The following is a 22,563-nucleotide window of genomic DNA, read 5'->3' as shown; positions in this document are numbered from 1 at the left end:
GGTTTACCATTAGGTGGTAGTACATGGTACCAGGTATGCGTTTAATACCTACTTGGCCGGGGTTTCAAGTGAGCTGCCGAAATGAAAATGCAACATCAACCGACTGTATGTCAGTGGATGAGATACGAGAGCTTCAAAAGAATCAAATCCGCCATTTTTGAAACCCAGCACTGAGAGGAAAATGGCTACGCACAAAGTAACACCATGGTCCAACAACAAGGTGCAGATTTTTGTGCTTGGTGAGTGACGACAGAATCAGAGCAGCATGACTTTTGGGCCACCTTGCTATAACGATTCCACCCACACTGAGGTGGTGCTCAATCGTAATGCAAAACAACTGAAACCAAGTATAGCTGAGTTAAGTAGATTAGAGTAGGTACTAGTGGAAAAGCGGCACAAGTTAAGTACTGCAGTTTGTACTAGCTGTTAGCTCCCTATCTTCTATCTAGGATGACAGCAGCGCATGTAAAACACTAGATGTTGCAAAATGTACTAAGGATATGCGTGACTAGTTGACTAGATGTGAAAACCTTGCTGCCTTTGCTAGTCGGCACCAGAAATACTGGTCGGTTAAACATAATATTATGTAATTAAAGGATAATGGCGGTAAATGATCTGAGGGGGGAAACCAAGCCAAATTCTGCATCGAGATGTGGATTTAGACATCAGTATCAGTGAAGCTGCAAGGAGTAGAGGTAGTGGAGGTGAATGAGTTTAAACCTGGGGTCAATCATTCAAAGGAGCAGACAGTACACAAGAGAGGTGAGGAAGGGAATGCAGTTGGCGTGAAGTGGGTGGAGACGAGTGTCAGGAGTGATTTGTGACAGATAGGCAGCATTAACAGTGAAAGGGAAGGTTTACAAGAGTGACTAGTAGTGACTCCTGCTGATGTATGAGTTTGGAGGCAGTGGTGCTGACAAAAAGAAAAAAAGAAAGATGGCTGAACTGAAGATGCTATGATTGGGCGTGACCAATAGTGGTGGGTAATAAAACCTCAAAATTATATCACAATATTTCAAGAGAATTTAAGATGCTAGAGGCAGCAACATTTACAAATAAACGAAGGTCATTTTCTGTCCTTTTCCAATGACCTACTGTCACTGATGACAAACTTCCAAATTTGAAGTGTGACTTTATTGGAACAGATAAAACAGAAAAACAGGAAAGTACTCTAGGCAAGTTTTTCTCCTAGAAATGTGCAATACAAAATATAAAATAACTGCTTAAAACTTCAGTTTAAGAATAATTCAAGTACCCTAACTTCAATAGCTGATGACTTATACGTTTAATTGCTTTGACTGGCTTTGTTGCAGCTACAAGAGAAGAGACGGACTGAGAGAGGGTGACAAAAACATGAGTTTGACATCTAAAAGGGTACAAATTAAAATCTTGATCAAAAGGGTCGAAAGTTCATGTCTGTATGACGTTAAAGAGGACCAAATTTTGAACACTCGAGGATGTGTTTGGAAAAGCCATATTCTTTTCATTTATGGGAATCCGCAGCCTGAGAAGGAGCTGTGCTGAGCTCTTTGATACTCAAGGACACAGAGGTTAGTGGTCTGTTTCAACTGCTGACCGGGTTGGAAAGGGGAGGGGGGTATGTTAAGTGGGTGACATTGCAAATGCAGAGAATTTGCTGTGTGCAGCTTTGCCACAAGACTCAAAGCAGAGTGAGGGTTTCTCACCAGTGGAACAAAGCAGGTTTTACCAAGACATATTTGAACTCTTGCAAAGTGTGTGCAGATTTCCATCTGTGGTTATGACTACAGGTAAGCTGTTTGGTTAAGATCTCAGAGATTTCTAATAAATTATGCATAAAATTTCAGGCTCAGAATGGCGTTAATGCTCGACAGATGTACAAAATGTCCCTTCCCTGCTTCATTTCACGTGTTAACAGAGCAAAGCATGGACAGTTGTGGTATTCTGAGAATGAGCAGGCCTCAAGCCGGCAACGATCCTAATTTTATTTCAGGAAGTGGAATTGGAAGAATGTGAAAAAGCATACATATCAAAAGATGAAGTGTTGAGGATAAATATAAAACTGACACGATTCTTTCTCCAGCTCCGTACCCAGCTGGTTACCAGGATTATTTGAGGTTAAGTTGAACAGATTTCTCTTCGAGCGTTGTTTGGAAAATCACTCCAGAGAATCCTGCTTTATGTGCTTTCCCTTCTTATTATTAAATGTGAGACAGATTTCTGCAGCTGGAAGTCTGACTTCCCTCTGAGTTAGTTTATGTCTGAGACCCATTAATACAGAAATATTTGCTTTAGCATTTGATGGCATTCAGTGAATAATTCCAAACTTTTATCAGTCAGGAAATTTCATTAGTTTCTTCAATGCTGGTTTATTACCAAAGCAATTATTAGTGGTGGGATTTTTATTTTACTGTAATGAGGCCATCTGGAATATCATCCAAACAACACGGAAACCAAAGCCTGATGTCTATGAGCAAGATTTCTTTTTTAACTTAACTGCAAATTCTCAGGACATGAGTGCTGTGATGCAGGCTTACATACCTGTTTGTGTGGATAGACGTTGATGTGGCATTTGATACATTCTTGTCCCATGTTAGCCCAGGAGTTGCCACTCATCCACTTCCTCTTACACTTAGGGCACTTGTACTCTCCAAAGCATCTCTTCTTCCCTTGGTAGGGTGTCAGTCCTTCACCTTTGGGTCTGGCCTGTAAAGAACAAAGTGAATAAGATGCTTGCACATGTGGAAGCTATAGACTGCATATATTAAAAGCCTCATTCTGAAGCCAGAAGAGAAGGAGGGGTAGATCTGACTGGTATCGACCTGTCAGTGACATGGTAGCCATGCACCAAACCATTTATTTGTAACGCAGCACAGAAAAGCCATCCAAATATAACACACACAACAGCATCCAACCAATGACACTGTGTTTTAAAACTATGTCTGAAAAATGTAGTTTATTAAACAGTTTCTGATGAGAATAATCAGCACATTATTTTCCCCAGAGCCTCATCCAGCAAATCTCTCAGCTGCGAGGGGAAAACGCCTGCACAGCGCAGCCACGCATGCAGAGGGGTGCGACCTGGTCAGTCGGCCAGCGAAACGTACCTCGTTAAAGGGGATTTATGCGTCAGCGTCATAAACGCAACAACTTATGGCGTAACCTGACGTGCACACCTGACCTGAGAGAGTAACAATCATCGTCTCAATATAAGGTATAGTAATCGTAGCATGAATATAAGGACTCACTAATGTCAGCAAATTCCTGGAGTTTTATGAAACTATCAGAACAGGCATGAGGAAATGCACGAAGAAGTGGAAACACTTGAGGGAAAAATATGTTTACGAACCAAAAAAAAAGGCCTCAGTGATGCTGGCGAGCTTTCCACTCTGTGTGGATTGTCATCAATCAGTGGTTTGATCGTGGTTGCTAAACCACAATAATTCAAAGAACGGACATCATTTGGCATCTTCAAGTTAAAACTTCATAGAAAATAAGCAAAGACAGATAAAATAAGTGGCAAAAAAGAAAAAGAAACTGGACTTTAGCCAGGTTTTTGCACACTGCATCACTTTTTTCCATACTCTGTAGGTAAACTAAACAAACATCTTCTTGCGTATAATAGGACTTGAAAGCAGCAACGACCATAAATTTGTTCAAGTGTTTACTGAGGAGATAATTCAAGTTACAAGTAGGATTATGCTCTCTGCACAGCTGGACTTCTTTGCAACCGTAAGAGTAGCCCCCTGCTGTGCATTAGATATATTGCAGGTTTACGTTGCTCATCTTTAATATACAGTCCATATCTTTATGTAGTTAAAAAATTATATGAAATAGAAATGCAGGTTTTTTTTCTTTCAGTCCAGAAGATGGATAGATAATAAGAGATGGTGAGATGACAGCAGGGTGTGTCCATCCTTGTTGTGCTAAAATATTTTCACCTTCATCACACAGGACACTCCTACAAACAGTTTTGGCACAGTTTGCGGTCTTGTAATTGACATTAACTTTCATTACATCTGTGTTAAATTACTCCCAACGATTCTCGTGAGGGAGATGATTACGAACAGTCAGTCAGCCATGAAAAAGCGCAAGCCCGAGGGCAGTTCTTTCTCGGGAAGCTGCCTCTATGACTTCATGTTGGCAACTTTATTTAAGCCACTATAGCAGCAATGGGAAAACAGACAAATTTTTCCTCTAGAAGCATGTCTGCAATGACTGCGAGACATTTGCCAAAAGAAACCCACATGTATGCTGATTAGTAACTTTGTCAGAACTTGTCATTATCAATTTAAAGCTCCATCACTGAAATAAAAAGAAAGACTCATCCCAGAACAAGTGATAGTCATCATCAGGCTGGGAGTGGGCTATCTGGGTAAACAAATATCTTCATTTTGGGAAGTAAACACTGTAAATAGAATACCAAGGAAGTCCTTTATTTCATTTAAAACCTAAAAAAGATGTTTTTTCATGAAAGTCTGACCCAACAGGCAGAAGTAAGCCTCACGCAAAGCATGAAACTGCTGGCAGCTTTCCAGGAAGTTAAGAAATGCTGCGCCTTTTACTTGAAATCAGACCTGTCCAGTCCACTCTTGATTCCCTGGGACTGCAGATTGTTTTCATCATAACTTTGACATTGCTTGCAGATTCTGGAATAGATGGTAGGGGGGGTAAGGGGTACCAAGAATGAGAGGAGGAGGGGGTACAATCAGTATTCCTGGTTTTCTCTTATTTTGTTCTAGCCCATGTATGAGTAATAAGAACTTTAATCAGGAGCATGTGGCTTCTCCAAACAGACGTCAGCACTTTGCATCAGCAGCAGCGAGCCAATACTAAGTAATGGCGGCTGTGCTTCAATCAGGCCCCTCAACAGCATGACCTCAACGCCACTGTCAGCTTTGCATCTCCCACTGTGACAGCATGCAAGCTGGAAAATCTGACTTCTGCTGGCTCGCACCACACCACTCGCTATACAGTGACAGCGTTGTCTTGATGCAATCGATGGGCAATCTTGAAGACAATGCCATGGCAACATTTTGTTTGAACGCTCTCCTCCAAATGAGCTAGCTGTTATATAATCCAGCCATAAACAGGCTGCCATTCTTACTCTAAAAATTCATTTTAAAGCACAAGAACCAGCTGTGGCAAGACTGACCGTTATCACACGCAACAAAATACGACTGACTATTCTGAGTTTAAAAACAAACTCATCAGTGTACCAGGTGTACTGCCCAGGAGGTTCTACCTTACCCCCTTGTTATTCAGATTTATTTAGAAATCTGAACATAATCAGTGGTAATTTCCTCGTGCAGCTGTTTGTTAGAAAAAGAAAGTCTCACTAACACTGTAGCCAGATCTCAGCAGGACAGAAACAGCACTCATCCTCCTCATGACCATTCCTCTCTTGCTCCATGCTGCTTCCAGGGCCCGGCTTTGACCTTTGGCTGCACATCGCACTCTCTGTCTGCAGCTGAGCCATCTCAGATTAGCTCAAACTCTTTTCGCACTCATTGTGTAGATGCTTGTATTATGCACATAGAATATAGTAACCAAATAATAATTACATTCATTTGTTGACAATAATTTTATGTCAATTTCATTTTTGTCTCTACAAAATCAAGATCTGAAGATCTGTCTTTGCTGATAGCAAGCGCCACACATCATCTCGATGGATTCTTCTTTGAATCTAATGGTCGCCTGAGGTCCTTTCTGTGCAGAGTATGCTTGTTCTCTCTGTGCCTGTGTGTTTTTCCTCCAACAGACCAAAAACATGCTTGTTAGCTTTGTCCTAAACAGGCCGGAGGTGTTTGTCCTGTGAAGTACTGGCATCCTGTCAAGGGTATACCCAACTTTTTGCCTTATGCCAGCTAGTATAAGCATCAGCTCCCCTGCAAACTTAAGTTGGATAAGCAGGTAAGAAGATGGACAGATAGACAGATAAAATAACATTTCCTCAATAGAAATACAAAACATGGTCAATATTAAAGCCGATGGCTGTCATTCCATCCATGTTTGGACAGACAGGAGGAACAGCATATGTGCTAATGGTTGGGCTACTTCAGCCATGCACACCAGTAGGTTAGGTGTGTGTGAGTGTTATGAAAGGCAAACAACAGAAAATGTTAAGAAAAACTTACTGAACACAACAGCTTAAAAGACAAGGACACTGCTGAAAAGAAGGGTCTGAGGAATTTGGTGATGTGGAGATATTTTGGCTATTTAAAAACAGACAAAGAAGCAGCAAAACATGCACTGTAAATGATGTTGGAAGCATGTCCACACAAAGGCAGGTAATACCATAAATTGTTTTTACCACCTGAGGCAGTGCCGTCCTTTAGCACATGCACAATGCCATGCTTTACAGCCACAGCTACTTTCTTCCATACCAAAAACAATAAAAAATAAAGACACACAGTGATATCACACGTGTAACAGGATAGTTTATTGTCAAAGACATGAAGCCAGTAAGCACAGTTTAAAACGTCAGATTAAAATGGCTGATTAATGTAAATAACCTTTGTTATCAACCCCCTGGCCATAAACATTTCTCTGTGTGTGCTCAGTATAGAGAGATGACTGAACACCTATGTCATACCTGATCCATATATGAGCCTCACTGCCCACTTTACTGAGACAGTATTACACTTCTTGTGGCGGTTTTTTGCCTTGAAGCATAAGTGGACCACAACAAGTGAATATGACAGTTTTGCTTTATGTTCGACTTTGTTTCGTATTTTTGTCTATTTGTGGGATTGTTTCCAAAAAATCTATCTATACAAAAAAAATTATAAGATTATAGCGGTAGGCCCCGGCCAGGTGATGGAGTCAAACTCAGGGCTGTGAGGCTACAGTGCTAATCGCTAATGTCTCTGTAATGTCTATAAAATACTGTTGTGTAATGCTCTACAGTACACACACTGAAAATAAATATTTAAATAAAAATTAACCTTACGTCTTCACTTAGGAGAAAAAAAGGAATCTTTAAGCTTGACAGAAATAGTGATTTGATTTATATCATATATATCAATAGACTGATTTTTGTTCAATATTAACAAGTTCCTGATAAATAAAAGTTGTCTGTTTTGAATATATTACATTTTTTAGGTTAAATAAAATAGCAATGAATTAATATTAGGGCTGTTCGATATAACGATATATATCGGATGACGATATAAAAACGTCTACCATTTCCTATTACGCTATCGTTTGTTTCGTGGTGTCGTAAAATAAACTGTTTACAGCAATATTTTTCCATCGTTTTGAGGGTCACTGTAGTGGCTTTATTCATTTCTTAAAGTTCTCTCTTTGTCTTATATTTATTATAACCACACTACCGACGGACAAGCGCCTGTTTTTAAGTTAGCAACAATGACGGTAAAACCATCGCGTGGCTCCGCTGTCCGCTTGTTTGTTTTCCACGTAAACCTTTCACAATAAAGCTCAAGATCCTGTTGAGACTTTTCAAAATAAACTGAATCACGCGAAAGAGTATGCACAGAGTTTACGGATGAGAAGCAAAAAAGAACCGTCAGGTGCTAAAAAATAAACCTTAGACTCAAACGTTAGAACAGGCTTTTCCCCGCAGCACGCCGTGTAATAAATACAAAGAAAACGGCGTTACAACCTATGGCTAAAAATATAGTTTCATGCATCAGTTAAAACACTTGACTCTAGGTACAGGACGCCCAGCTGGAAAAACTTCACGCAACTCGAGATGCCCGAAATTCACAGAATTTACAGAAAATATTACATTTTTGTGATTTATATCGTTGTCAGGACGATAAATGTCTTATATCGGGGATATGAGATTTTGGTCATATCGCACAGCCCTAATTAATATGAATAAAAATCAGTAATAAAATTATTAGTTTTGGACCTGTGTACAATAATATCGATGCACTGATGGATCAGTCAGTCAAGAATTAGCCAATTTATCAGCATTCTCATGCATGTGCATCACGTGCACAACGGCTAAGGCAAATAGTCGCACGCACACTCACAGCCACATGCTAACATTTTGTTTGGTAGGTGAAGGCAGGTGTATAGCAGCTCATTTTCAGTTCATATTCTGTACCTATTTCCAGTGACAGAGTAGATCCTGTGACTTCTAAAGTTTAGTCATCATTTACAAAAATAATACTTTGCATTGAAGAAAAGCTTGTTTTTGTTTTGTATATGATGAAGCCTATTCTTTACATGACTTCCACTTGCCCACACTGTCAAACTTAATTCTGTAGTCATCACTCTGGTCCAATCATTTTCTTGCCTTCGTTCTGCAAACCAATCAGCTCTGTCCCTTCAAATCTCAGTGCTTTTGTTTTCTTCTGCCTTTCAGCCTCTCATTAGAAAATTAATTACACACAAATAAATGACCAAAGAAACTTGCGTCTGTACAACAATGTGGACATCAAGTTGATAAAAGAGCAAAAAGTGAGTGAAAAAGCAGTGAATGAACCAATTTCTCATCACATCTGCCTTCCACACAGTCTGGAATTCAGTTTTGTGCAACTGCAAAGTACTGCAGAATTTATTTGGACATTTGAAGTCATAAATCTGAGTATTACTCACATTGTGGTCAGCTGCTGTCAGCCCATTGTAACTCGCCCGCCTCTCATGGTGGTCTTAGACGAAGAACGAGTTTAATTAATGAATTAGGCGCCGTGTTTCTTCCATACATACAGGACCTGTCCTTCTATTTACATCGGTTTTCACAGATGTAAACACTAATGACTGAGCAAAAATGTTTTAGTTAAGCTTCATTTCCAGGAAAATAATCTTTTAAAACAACATTTACAAACTGTCCACAACAGACACAATACAATGACTAATTTAATGGAATTGCGTCATCACACCATGCAACGCTCTGGAGATGAGCCTGCACAGGAGGATGTGTTTTGTTTTCCGTTGCTCTCTACAGTTGAAACCATTCAAGCTTGTGACAAGCTAAAAGCTAAATGGACATATCTGACCAATTTAGAGCATTTTAGGTGTCCGTCAAGTGGAAACAAGGGCTTGAAACGGCGAATGGGCCTATGGGGATCCGTGCTAGGAGGCTGCAAGCAGTGTTTGTCATATTACTTAGTGTTTGTTTAAGTCCGCAAGGCTATAGCCCTGTGTGTCGAGATAAGGGTCAGTGTGTGTGTGTGTGTGTGTGTGTGTGTGTGTAAGACAGTGGCCTTGGACAAGGCAGCGATGCTCCATAACAACAGCTAGTTTACCATATCCTCCTCTTGTCCAGATCAGAGCACATATACACACACACACACACACACACACACACGCATACACATTATGGGTCATTGAACTGTTAAACCAAGCATGCACACGTGATACCCACTTTCTCTGACACAAAACACGGCCACACACAGGCACGAGCAAGCCCTAATTTAATGCTTTTTCCTCTTCTTGTTCCCTTTAACACCCCGGCACAGACACACACACACACTCTCGGCAAATTCCACACACACAGGTTTTCATACACTCTTGAGACGTAACTGGAAAGTCTCGGTTTCCTGCATTACTCCCACTCAAGTGTTTCGCTCTGCTACAAGAGCACAGATCATTCTTTGGCTAATATCACAGAATTAATGAGCACACAAAGTGCATTAAATGGAATAAACAGAGCTGTGCAAGACACAGTAAAACAAAGAGGGAGACAAAAAATGGCACGCAAGAGACCGAGATCAGCACTGGAGCTGACGTCACAGTTGAATTCGAAGCGGCCTCTGTCTCTTGAAAACCTGCTGGTCAAAAAAAAAACTTGATGGAAAAGAAGGAAAGTGGACAAATAACCACAAGCCCCATGATTTTTTGGAGAGACCCTCTATTCAGTCCCTCAAAGGAGGGTGGAAAAACGGAAGAAAAAACTGAGAGAAGGAGAGGAGGAGGAGGAGGAGGGTGGAAATCTAAATCCAAAGCAGATGGTCTCCGCAAGGGCAACATGAGAAACACTGAGGGCTGTCGTAAAATTGCTCCTCTGCTTTCAATTAGGCCATACATTTCAGTGACTGAGAGAGGGCGAGAGAGAGATGGGGGGGACAAAACGGCGTTAACTAACCACTGTAGCGCTGGCCAAAACTATGGTGGACTCAACTTGTTATCGTGTGGAGAAATGCAGAGAGAATTCTCAGGGGGGAGCTGATTTTATGATTTTTAAAGACATGTACATTCATTTTGTTAGACACATATCCAATTTGGGGGCGTGGAGGGTAAAGCCTATACTAGAAGACATAGGTCCCTCACAGGGCTAACACAGCTTAGGCCAATTTATAGTGTCTAATTAACCTAAGATGCATGGATGTAGAATATGGGAGGACACGCAGACACATGCAAGAACATCCAGACTCCACACTGAAAGGTCAGGTGGTTCAAACCCTGTTGCTGTGAGGTGACAGTGCAACCGCTGCACCAATGTGCTCCCACTTCCACACGCGTTAGTTGAACAGAGAGAACAATATTATGGATCTGATGCACAATTAAAGGCAGATTGTTGCATTTTAAGAGGTGTGTTTAAGTAAGAAATCACAGTCTAGACTACATTTAATGAGACGTCTTAAAATTTCTGGGTAAATCAGGTAATACTGTGAAATGGAGAGAGGTATGCAGCCCAGGCATCTGACTCTGAAATTGCAGTTTGAATACCATTTTGCCACAAAACCATCCTGAAATTCTGATCCATTGTAAATCTCTAAAAGATGTCTTATATTACTGACCGCTGGAAAAATGTGGTCCTGACCACCGTCTGAAGCCTAAAGTTGACCTTGCATTCGTGTTGATCTTACATTCCTTGCTGAGAGCAATGGGGAGTGGACAGACACCAGACTGTACACTGAACCATTAATCCTCCTTCAGGTTACCTTTGGTTTAATATTAGACGTCCTTTCCAAACCAAACATAAAAAGGAATCATGCTAAAGACGTCTCCTTTCAAGGTTGTGGCGATTTCGTACTTTCTCAACATATTGGAGGAGACATTAACCTTGAGTTGGATTTCCTATATTATCAGTCTGCAGAAAACGGCTTAACTAGACAGTAAGAGAATACAGCAGCGAGCAACGAGAGACCACAAAATATCAATAAAATTCAGCAGTTTGAATGGCAGGTGAAATATCCATTAAAGCAAAGCAAAAAGGGCACTGAGTTAAACTAGTTTCAACTGAGCTGAGATCACTGAAGAGCAAAAAAGACTGCTGTACGACATAAGGCAGGGTGGGAAATATGAAAGAAGGTTACAAAACAGCCATAACCTGAACAACCAGTGACCAACTGTTTTTAAAAAGTGATAGGTGACAACAAGCAAATTCCTTTATATGTGAACAAGGCTTAAAGTTTGTTCTTCACTTCAGCGACATAAAAAGTCTGACAGATTCTACTGTGACCAATACCAATATTTAATGCATTAAAAAGCCTACATATGGGCCGATATTTTCTTTTCCAGATGCACAAAACAGAAACTGATATCCCAAATATTTGTTACCTTACTATGACAAGGCAATCCAATTTAAAAGTAATCTTGTTTTATATCCAGAATGACTTGTTTGTTCTCAGATCTGGTTGTTGTATTTAGCCTCGCTTCCACTAGTAGCTTCTCGGATCGACTCAGGTCATCTTGACTCTACTCACTTTTGGCCGTTTTCCATTACATTTGAGTACCCCCTCAATGTGCTTGGGGTTGTTATGGCAACCCAGCTGAAGGTCCAGTGACGTCATTTTTACGCGACACAAACAACGAAACAGAGACTCGGCTCGCTTGGAACCCCGATAGAGCAAGTACTAAAAAAGTACACCCTAAAAACTGAGTCGAGTCGAGCCAAACTGAGTAGGTGCTAGTGGAAAAGGGCTATTGGTGGCGTCCCAAACATGTGTTCCCAAGAAGGACGTTGCAGAGTGCCCCCTAGTGGACAAACTATGCAGCATCAATGGTTACGTAACATGGTTAAAGGGTGTTTCTTCTATCTCTTCTTTACTTCTTAAATTTATATTTATCAGTCATCATAAATCTCAATATTAATATATTGTTAAATAGCTAATATCGGCTGATATATTGGCCTCACTGATATATCAATCAGGCTTTAGTGAAGGAGATTTAGTTGAGAAAAAAAATTTGGAAAACTGTGTAAGAACTCTATTCTGAACTTAGAACTGCTCAAATGCACTTCATTGTCAATAATAAAGTAATAAAGTAAATACAGTGCAACTGTGATAAGTGACCCGTTATTTCTTTATATTTTGCTTCCTTCTCCATCTATATCGTTTAATATACTGTATTTACAATTATGTCTGCATATGTTTCAATCAACTGCTCCGCTGTTTTTAACTTTCAAAGCAAAATATAAAGAAATGAGTCTAAAGAATTTTGCACAGTACTGTAATTTCACAGTTGGTGCATCTCAAGTTATCAGCTGTTGTTTTTAATAGGTAATGATTATCTAACATAACTCTTAAAACATAGAAGCAAACAAACAAAGCCAAGCCTCTCCCTTACAAGGAAGTTCATTGTGTGAGATTCTTTGGTATGATTTGATGATACCATTAACACACCACAAAGTTAAAATGATCCCCGAGATGCAGACAGGTCAGTGATTCATAACATAAGCTTTCCATTCACATTTAAAAGGAAGAGCCTAAGGTTGTTTGTAAAAACCACACCAGAAGAGGAAGAAAAGCAAAACATTTGTCGGGTTCCTTGGGTGAAAATAATTCTGACAAAACAGTTTTTTTGCGCTATTTGGTTTGGGCTGACCACATCAAAGCAAGTCATATGTGAAACATGGAAACTATTCAGTTAAAGCTTCATACTTTCACACGCTGCATTTTCTTAAGTGGTATTTCTATCCACATGTACCTAGAAAAACAAAGAAGGAAATCAGAGCGGCACTCTTTGACTCGTCTCACTTCCCCATGTCTTAGTTAAACCATTTCATCTGCTTTGACCATCACTACCCGCATTGTCTAACATCACAGCAACTAAAGAATAAAGATCTGAGGATGCAGTCGTCACCATGTCAGTCAGAACTCAGAGCCAAGTGAGGGCGTGCAGATGGCCACTGCTCCAAGACTCTCACAAGAATGACACTGTCCCCACCTCAGCTGTGTCCCACTGCACACAGAACAAGCATTTTTTTATTGGCTGTTTCCGCTGCTGGACTAAACAGCCGCGACTTCATGCCAGAACCTCAGTCAGGTGCATTATGGGAACTGTTTATCAATCCCACCATGCACTACAAGCTCTAAATACAGCCACTGTTTTCCGTGCATCTCTCCCTCTCTCTCTCTCTTCCCCCCCCCCTGCAATCTTTCTCACCTCTCTCTCACTCCTTTGCTGGTGCAGCTGTCTCTTTATAATGCCTGTAAGGAAAAGTGGCTCAAAGTGACGGGAGGAACAGGTGTTTAAGTGATAAATTTGCCCTCCCTCAGGGACAATGCACCTCTGTTTATGAAAACAATCCCCCCCCCTCCCCGAATAAGGCAACATAGAATACAGACAATATACTCAGGCTGCTCCAGAAAAACAAGTAGAGGAAAATTATAGGGTGCAAAATCTCTCTTTGCAATCAGCATCAGAAGAAATGCCTGGCTGGAGCCTGTTTAAAGAAACATGCAGTCAAATTACCGAGTAAAACAAATATGTTAATTACAGTCAGATGCAATTAATCCAAGTCTACATATTGTGACTAATAATTACACTTAATGACCTAAGACGTCATTGTACGTTGCATGTGTCCCCCCCCCCCTCATTCAGTGAAGACAACAGCATGTACATTTATGACTGCCACATGCAAAGGAATAATTTATAATCATTTTTAAAAAGAAAAACTCTGTCATCCATTGGAAACAATTGCAAAATTATTACAAAACAAAGCTGTGTTTTTTCAAGTATCAAAGTTAAAGCTGCCTTAATCCCAGCTTGTTGGCACAGACCCTAAACTGCTGGGCTGCTCCCCAGCGTTCCGTAGCGCTCCAATCACTACCTAGCATCTGGAAACCATCAGTGTAAACAAAGGAGCAGCGGAGGAGCTCAAGCCCCGCTCTGCCTTCTCCGCATCCCACAGGACATCGTTCAGCGAGCAACAGAGAAGACCAGACCCGAGCGCGAGTGTGTCCGTGCGCATACATCTGCGTGTGTGTCTGCTCTTGTGTCCTCGTCTCAAGATCTCTATTTAGGTTGGCTGGAGCTCAGAAAGAGATAGATTTACAGATACAGCGGATGGGGTTCAGTCCACAATGTTTGCTTTGAGTCTTTCAGGGTTTTTGTTTGGTTTGGTCATTAAGCGTAGCATTTCTGATAAGACTTCTAATTGCTTTAATGTGGTTTCAGTTAGCGTGCTAGTCTCAGTGGTTTGATGAAAGCTTGCTGCAGGGGGGAGGAGGGAGGCAGGAACCTGGATGTGGTTTAAACCTGAGAACCAGTTCTCCTCTGTGAAACATCAAGCAAGATCAAAGGATCAATCGCGCCCGATTCTTCACCTAAACATGACAAGGAAATATTTCCTCAACATATATCTATTAATCATGGGGTCTGACTATTTTCAGTACAGCCAACATTTTTAAAATGTCATTCATGGAGCCTTCAAACACAAAACCTCACACTTTGATGGTTATGTACTGCACTGTGTATACACCTCAAACTACACCCAGGTTTTGCTGTTGAAGCTGTTACACCACAAAAGAAAGCTACTTGTTAGCCTATATGAAGATAGAATTTTTCACTATGAATCCACCTTTCACTTAATTTAGCATTACTCATGCCAAAGAGCCAATAATCAAGCTTGTAATATACTGAGTTTACTCAACAAAAGTGCACGTGTGACTTTTGAGGCACATATTTAGTGGAAAATTTCAAGCAAAACCACCTTAGTAATGCTTTGTTGAGTATAATCACAGGGGCTTGCATCTGCCTAGTAACCACATCGTAGTTTCACAGCCCCACATCTACAACTGCTGAGATAAGCATTCTTATCTTCTACAGCTGTCTCTAAATATAAACCACAGCATTACACATCATGTACGGCACCTAACTTCATTTGGATACACTTTGGTTCACTCAAACTTCTTATACCACCAAGCATGTAAACCCATGCATGTGGTCATCCTGAAAAAACAAGTTAACACAAACACATTATGACAATAAGGTTGTGTTTGCTGGCTCACAAATCAGAGGGTTCAGATCATAAATGAAACTTTTACAGATAATAAGTTGTCCTTCTGATGATACATATTAAAACCTTGGCTGCAATGGTTTCTCCCTTCTCTCCTTTTTTTGTTAATTTTGTTTGTGCCAAATTTGATATTATATAAGTTACATACAATGGATTAAACTCATTTTTAATCTATAATTTATTGAAAAACAATGCATGAAATTACACACCTACACAATGTCTGTGAAGGTTCTCAGTCATCCAGGTCATCGTAGTCTAAGGAGCTTGGAAAGAAAAGCGTCTGGACTTCCTACACAATGATGCAAAGAAGTATATAATAGTTGTTTCCAACATTCTCATTCAGTCTTCTGATTTGTTATTGTTAATCAGCTTGATTTGTTTGATCAGAAGCTTTTTTTCTATTGGACACTTTTTTCATTTGTTTGTGTGGTTCTGTCTCAGGGTTATGTAAGCTCAAAGTGGTGTGGGATAAACACGTGGTTGGGTTTTAGAAACTGCTTTTCGGAATAAAAGTATCTGCAAGTAAACACGCACAATGGCTAAATGAATAATAATCTGATAATACAAATGCATTTTTTATTTCATTTCTCTGAAATAAATTTTCCCCATCTCAATTTCTAAAGGGCTACACCAAGAGAAAAAACGGTTCCTTAAACAGCTAATGCCGTTTAGCCCTTAAAAGCCTGAACCATGAAATTATTGCCAAGAAATTCATTTTCTTTTTACCTTCTTTTTACCCCAGAAACAAAAGTCTAATCCGGATTTTTATCAGACAACATCTGCTCCATGAATCGTCCACATACTATTCACTGCAGCCAGGGGTTGCAGTAGCCACAATACTATCTGAACTCGGACATCAGCATACATCTGCCTTTGATTATGATATAAAAGATTTACCCATTTATTGCTCAGCAGAAAAGATTCTGACAATGAAACCAACACATCTGAACAACCTCAAACCCAGCACTGAATTTAATCAGGTCCCTAGCAATACACAAAGAAATACAAGTTTGTAGACAGTTGTTAAGACAGGCATGCATACAGCGATTTCTTCATTTACTAATAGGTTACTTGGGTACCTCATTCACTGTACTTATAGCAACAAGAGAACAGCTGTTGTTACAGCATTTTTTTTCCAATAAGCTACCTAGTGCTGGGTGAAAAAATGCAAATATACAGATGTTAGGCACTATTTGGAGAAAGCATAGCATATATTTACATTGCTATGCAGATGATACCCAGCTTTATCTATTTCCAATTTCCTACTTTTAAATTCACATCAAACTGAGGTTATCATACTCGGTCCTAAAAATCCTAAAAATTTTAGATGGTGTCTGACCAGATACTTAATCTAGGTGGCCTTGCCTTGACCTCCAGTAACACTGTGAGGAGTGTGAGGTTTCTTCCTGTTAAAAGAGAGTTTTTCCTTCCCACAGTCGCCAATTGCTTGCTCATAGGGGGCGATAGTCTGATTTCTCAGTATTATTGTAGGGTCTTTATCTTAGAATATAAGGCTTTGAGGTGACTATTTTTGTGTTTTGGTGCTATATAAATATAACTGAATTGAATCTAACAATTAAAAGACGATTGTTTTAAACCTTTAATGTACATTGAATTTTAAATAAACTGGTTTTAAATACTTCGCTGCCAATAAATACAATGCGTTACAAAAATTAAGAAGCTACTCTTGCACATGTTATTCTTAATTTGTGATCACGTATAATGTGTCATTTTATTATGTGGCTGTCTGTCTCAATTTTTGTATATGTTTTTTGTGAACACAGGTCGTTACTGAAAACTAGATCTCAATCTTAATAAGACTGCATATTTAAATAAAACATTTGCACTTGAATATAAAGTTGCTGACAAAGCAACAATGCATTTTCTAACATAGCTTCTAGTATAACTAAGTTAGCAAAAGGTATGTGAGCTCACTAGATATGACTTCTCCAAGTTTACCATCACAGTCACAGTCATCAGCCACTCAACTAGCACTCATTTAAACCTGCTCTGCACCCATGTGGGTCACAGTGCTATTCTTAAAAAGGTTTCATATTCTACAAGCTCTTTATTTCAGCTATTCGGATATACCCTCACCATTCATTACACTATAAAAAGGGGTTTACTCACAATAGCACAACCTGGTGTTTCGAGGTCTAAATATGCCCTAGTAGGCATTTGTGCTGTCATAGGGTCTTTTGCCTCGCTTACTCACCTTCAAGTGTGAAGTGTGAGGAAAGCAGCAAAGACAGCAAGGGACAGAGAAAAGTGAAACATGTGGTATGTGGAAAGGAGCCATAACAATGTTGATACACAACCAAGTGCTCGGCTATAATCAAATCCACGGCTATTTTAAAGCTGTAATCTTTTCCTAAAAGGATCATAGCCCCACATTGACCTGTAACAGTTAAAAAAAATCTATATCAGCAGTGCAGTCTATATAAGGTGGACAGCAATGCATTTAAAATGACTAGATGCTGAATATTTTCAAGTGTGAGATGGTGACACTGCTCTTTAGGGTTTCAGGGTTTAACCGCCAAAATTTTCATAAATGCGTTTGTTACCGTCATATCCAGGGAAAAATTTGAGAGGAGAGCCACTCCAACTGTTTTAAAATATAACCACAAGTCCATTTCGAGACCCGTGGAGGCGCCAGAATAGTTCATTCTTGGAAATGGCCTCTGCTTTGGCAGAGTAACTGTGTGAGCACTGTGTGTGTGTGTGTGTGTGTGTCTATCCGTGTGTGTTTTTGTAGACTTCTGCACTGTACGTGTGTGTTCCTACTGGAAGAGAGCGAAGCACAGAAGACACACGAAAGCTGCTTTTTATAATATAACCTTAAAACAGAACAAGTACCTTGATTTAACATTTTCTCACATTTTCTTGAGAAGTCCCGTAACACTACAAGGCATTTTGCTTATGTTTAGTCTGTTCTATGACAAGCTGACATATCACACAGGGAAAAAGGTAAATCAAGACAGCTGCACCAAATATAAAACATCCCACAGCTTGCAGTCATGTAGATAAGTGCAGAGACTTTTCCAGAAAGCAAAAGCTGAGGCGTTTTGGATTTTGAAATGTCATTACTGCCCACCAAGAAATTCTTGACACATTTGAACAAGAACAATATACTAGATCGGAAAATGATAGTGTTTTCAACTCTACTTACATTTGTCTCTTTAAAATAATAAAAAAACCCAAAACAATGAAATACAGGCAGCAATAAAAATATGGCATCATAAAAAACATCCCCACAGGAGAGCATCTTTCACCAGATGAACTAGATTAGCTTTTTGTTTTTTTAAATTACCTGCAGACATTCAGGTTTTTCAGCCTTTGAACAACATATTTTTGTGAGTGGCTTAACTTAGCAGAAGGATCCTAAAACATAATTTAGTTGCAGAGGCAATTAAGCCCTCAGTAACCGTATTGTGAAACCAAATTGGCAAAGTCGGAAGCATGATATTCTGATCTGTTGATACAGATCGCAACAAATCTCGGCTTGGTCATCTCTAATAATGTTATTGTTTGCAAATTACATTCAGTGACCTGCATTTTGTGATTGCTTTGATAAAGCGGAGGCGGAGGTTATGTTGTGGGGTAAGCAGTTGATTTCAATGGTAAAAATCTCCCACACAACATGAAATTTTACTCTAAACTTCACGCTTCCTTTAGTCACTACAGCAACTTAAGGCATAATATAGCATGTTTGTGTATGTTTGTGCATATGCATGTCCAAACTGTTCTCCTCAGGAGCAGACCCATGTCATTCATGTCCAAGACAGCTGCAGAGGCATATCATGATGCCAGCGCGCTCTCTGCCAAAACCCCATTCCCAGATTCCTAGATTTCCACAACTAATCGGCCAAAGGATCTCAGTGACATGTTGACTAATGAATACCCCTGATAGCCAAGCATGTGGGTGTTTTGAGTCATACCAGTAACACGCTGTTGTTTTAAAGCTGATGGTTTTGACAGGGTGCTTTTTCTTTTTCTTCATGCTTCGTTCATAGAAAACACAAGAACAAGCCAACTGGGATCTGTCCCGGTTCAAGCCAATGGCGCAGGATCATCAACACATCTGCTTGAAATGCAAGACGCCTCATTTCACACACATTGTATAACTTTACCCTACTCTTAAACTTACATATGCCATATTTACTAGGCGTTAAGGGCTTTTGATAAGTGAGGCCACGGGTGTGAATTTCCCCTTTACCCTCTGCTAGCCTTGGACATAGCCACAGCCCCGCTACACTCAACAAGCTGTGCAGCTGCACAGCAGCGTTATATTACCAGTCCATGAATGACAAGAGCAGGTTGAGTCGCACACTGGTGCATACAGAGGTGCACAAAATATTGTCATCTGCTTGCAAGAGGAGGCTTTTGCTACTGCTGTCTGTGCATATGCTGCATGTGTCACCTGCATTTTCTGTACGTGGCAGGATTTGTTTGCATGTCCCTCTGCAGACTGTATTTTTGAGAGTCACTCTGCCGGATATACCGTACACCTGTGTTGCTAATCTCAGCGTCACTTGGTGGCAATGCTATATTGGACCTATGGCCCTATATGGTTTCTAAATGCTCTGACTATGAAAGGCTCTTTCCAATATAACTTCTCAAAACTAAAATATCTTGACCGTTTTTTGTTTGTGTGCTTTGTTCACAGAGGCACAGCTTTTTAATGTCTGCTGTGAAACAGAAAAAAATCCATCTGACACCACACATCCCTGATAAGCCTTATCTGTTTAGCAGGGAGTCTGCACTCGCTCCCAGTCTTTCGCTTTGCTAACCTGACTGAGCGTGTGTTAAAGCAGAGAGAGAGACACAAGGCCTTTTCGGAGCCTTTGCTGTGACTGGAAGGAAGATCAGGGGTCACCCTGTAAAAACATTCCCATAGCGCACCTCCCCCAGCCCTCATCCCTGCCAGAAACGTCTCAGCACACTACAGGGTAGCGCATACAGATAGCGAGAGGCGAGAGAGACAGTTTCCAAATGAAATGTGGATTATTTTTTAAAGTAAAGACATTGGATCTATAAGTAAACAAGGGATAAAAAGTAAGTAAATCGAGCAGAAACATAGTTCTTCAAACTCTAGAAACCTGTGTCCTCTTTTATATCTGTTTTGACTACTTTCATATTTAGAGCAGTCTGATTAGTTGACCCATATTACCTGCTCATATGTGAGCATTCATATTTGCCCCTCATGCTATTTGAGGTCCATCAGTGCTCTACATAATCATTATTAAAAAAAAATATTTCCGTCAATGACTCTTTCGTCAACCAAAGGTTTTTGCAAATTCACATAAATCAGCTTCTAATTTTTTGTGATGATGATTTTTCCCCTGGTTTCTTACTTTAACCTCCTAAGACCCGAACTCTTCCACAACATGCATTTTTAATTTCTCTTTGATATTTGGGCATATTGGGGCCCAATGAATGTAAAAACAAAGGATTACCAGATTTTTTTTTTTACCTTATTTTTGTTTTTAAGAAAAATGAGAGCCACAAATGAGGATATTTATTTAAAATTTTGATAGAACAGTAGCAGTATAATGTCCTCGTAAGTGGATATCAGGCCCTTGTAGAGCAAAATTGAGTATTTTGGTCTAAATAACCCAAAATGTGATGTCCACATATGTGGATGGCAGGTCCTAGGAGGTTAATAAACAACATACAACATCTTATATCTTTATTATATTTATATAACACATACTGAAGGGATGTGAAGCTTTTATTGTGTTTTTCTTTTTAAATATAAATTAAAAAGCATTAAACCACCATGTTATATTTTATGCTTAATTTATTACAGATCTCTGATATTATAAATGACTTAATGTTATTTAGAGGTCATGCTTTCTGAAGCTATAACCCCTCTATGTCTTCATGTGACTTTATATTCTTATTTTAATCTTTTTGATTCGTTTTACCTTGTGCAAAACATTTTTTAAAACTTACTAATGATGCACACGCACACATGCATACACACACACACCCCTATGGCTTCCCATTATTGAGCGCAACTCTGGTTTAATCTGCAAACACTGTCCTGATCCCTGGCAAGGCTGCAGCTTCTGGATAGCCTCCCAAACTTAATGACACAGAGAGCAAAAAACAGTCACAAAATGAAAACCACAGAAGAGGCCCCTAAGCGTTGACATATAGACAAACAGACTATATAGGACTCGCTGTGTGTGGTTTGTTGTTGTACTCCTTTTTTCTTCTCTGTAAGATCCAAGGCTCTCTCCAAACATACTTGAGTCTGACGCACTAGTCTGATGAAGTGAGGGCCCTGCTGGGGGAACAATACAGGCCTGCCTTCCTGACCTCTCCGTCTAGCATATCCTACAGACACACAATGACTGCCTTAATTACCAGCCTCCATTCCCACCGCTAGGGTTTTCCCCAATAGCTCCCATTCAGAACCACGGTCTCTCCCTAAGGTGCCCATTCAAGTGTGATACAAAGCTAGCAGTGTCAGTCCCTGATCTCTTGACACCAAACTCAGTCCAGTGTGCCAGCACTCGCAGCCTCACAGCGTCTCTGTCCGTCCATCTGCTTGTCCGTCCCCTCCTTCAGCCTAGTCTTATAAAAAAAAAAATTGTTGTTTCTTTTTTTCCATATGAATCATCTCAATTAGGAGCAATTAGTTAAAACAAATACCAAAGTCAGTCTGATGTGGATATTTTATTCAGGTAGGTTTTAATGGCTTTCTCAGCTCACTAACGAGTTAAAGCAGAGAGAGATAAGACCACGGTTAAATAGCTTGTTGGTGCATCATTTAAATTACCTGTACAAAGTTTGTTTGATATCTGTCTTTGAGCCTGTAAATTAATCCAAATGAACCCAATCACACAATTTTAGCATCAAAATAGCTATTAAGCATCACTGTAAGTGACCCGCGCACACTACATGGTGTATTAACCAATGAGAAGAGTCTATGACAATTTCTGCAGGGAAGAGCACAAGGCTGCATCTTGAAATGCTTTCCTTTGTTTAACCAACAAGTCAAACCCCAAAGATAAACAAATTATATTACCAGTACTGTCAAAACAGGAAATAAAAAAATAGCAAAACTACCATTTTCAATAAACTGATGTTGGATAAATCTGTGTTACTACAACTCCTAACAATATGAGTAGTATGAGCTAACAGAGCTTTTGGCCCTTGTCTGCTAACAGGACATCATGCTGTAGTGAAAATGTGACCTTTGACCCTCTGATTCCTCCTTTCTCTCTGAGTGAAAAGTGAACCATCCTGTTCCCGAGTTCCCGAGGCCTCATTATGGGGCTGAAAAACTGTAACACTGTCTTCACTGTTGTCATAGCTGCATGTATATATTTTTCTATATATTCAGTACCATCTGTTAAATATCCAGTAGAGAGGTAAAACTGCACATTTTACAAAGGATTTTTCACTATAGTACAATA

General features: G+C 39.9%; 1 protein-coding gene across 1 annotated transcript in view; it reads right to left on the bottom strand.

Annotated features, from left to right (window-relative positions):
• The window catches only part of zcchc24 (zinc finger, CCHC domain containing 24), a 41,270-nt gene that overhangs the window by 8,205 nt on the left and 10,502 nt on the right, over positions 1–22,563 (bottom strand). Inside the window, exon 3 of the mRNA XM_063491850.1 lies at positions 2,521–2,685. Coding sequence (XP_063347920.1) covers positions 2,521–2,685 — 165 coding nt within the window. The remainder of the gene's footprint in view (positions 1–2,520; positions 2,686–22,563) is intronic.

Source organism: Pelmatolapia mariae, linkage group LG13 (assembly GCF_036321145.2).
Source record: "Pelmatolapia mariae isolate MD_Pm_ZW linkage group LG13, Pm_UMD_F_2, whole genome shotgun sequence".
NCBI lineage: Eukaryota > Metazoa > Chordata > Actinopteri > Cichliformes > Cichlidae > Pelmatolapia > Pelmatolapia mariae.
Note: the sequence above shows the minus strand (reverse complement) of the source record. Positions and strands in the feature narration are given on the sequence as shown.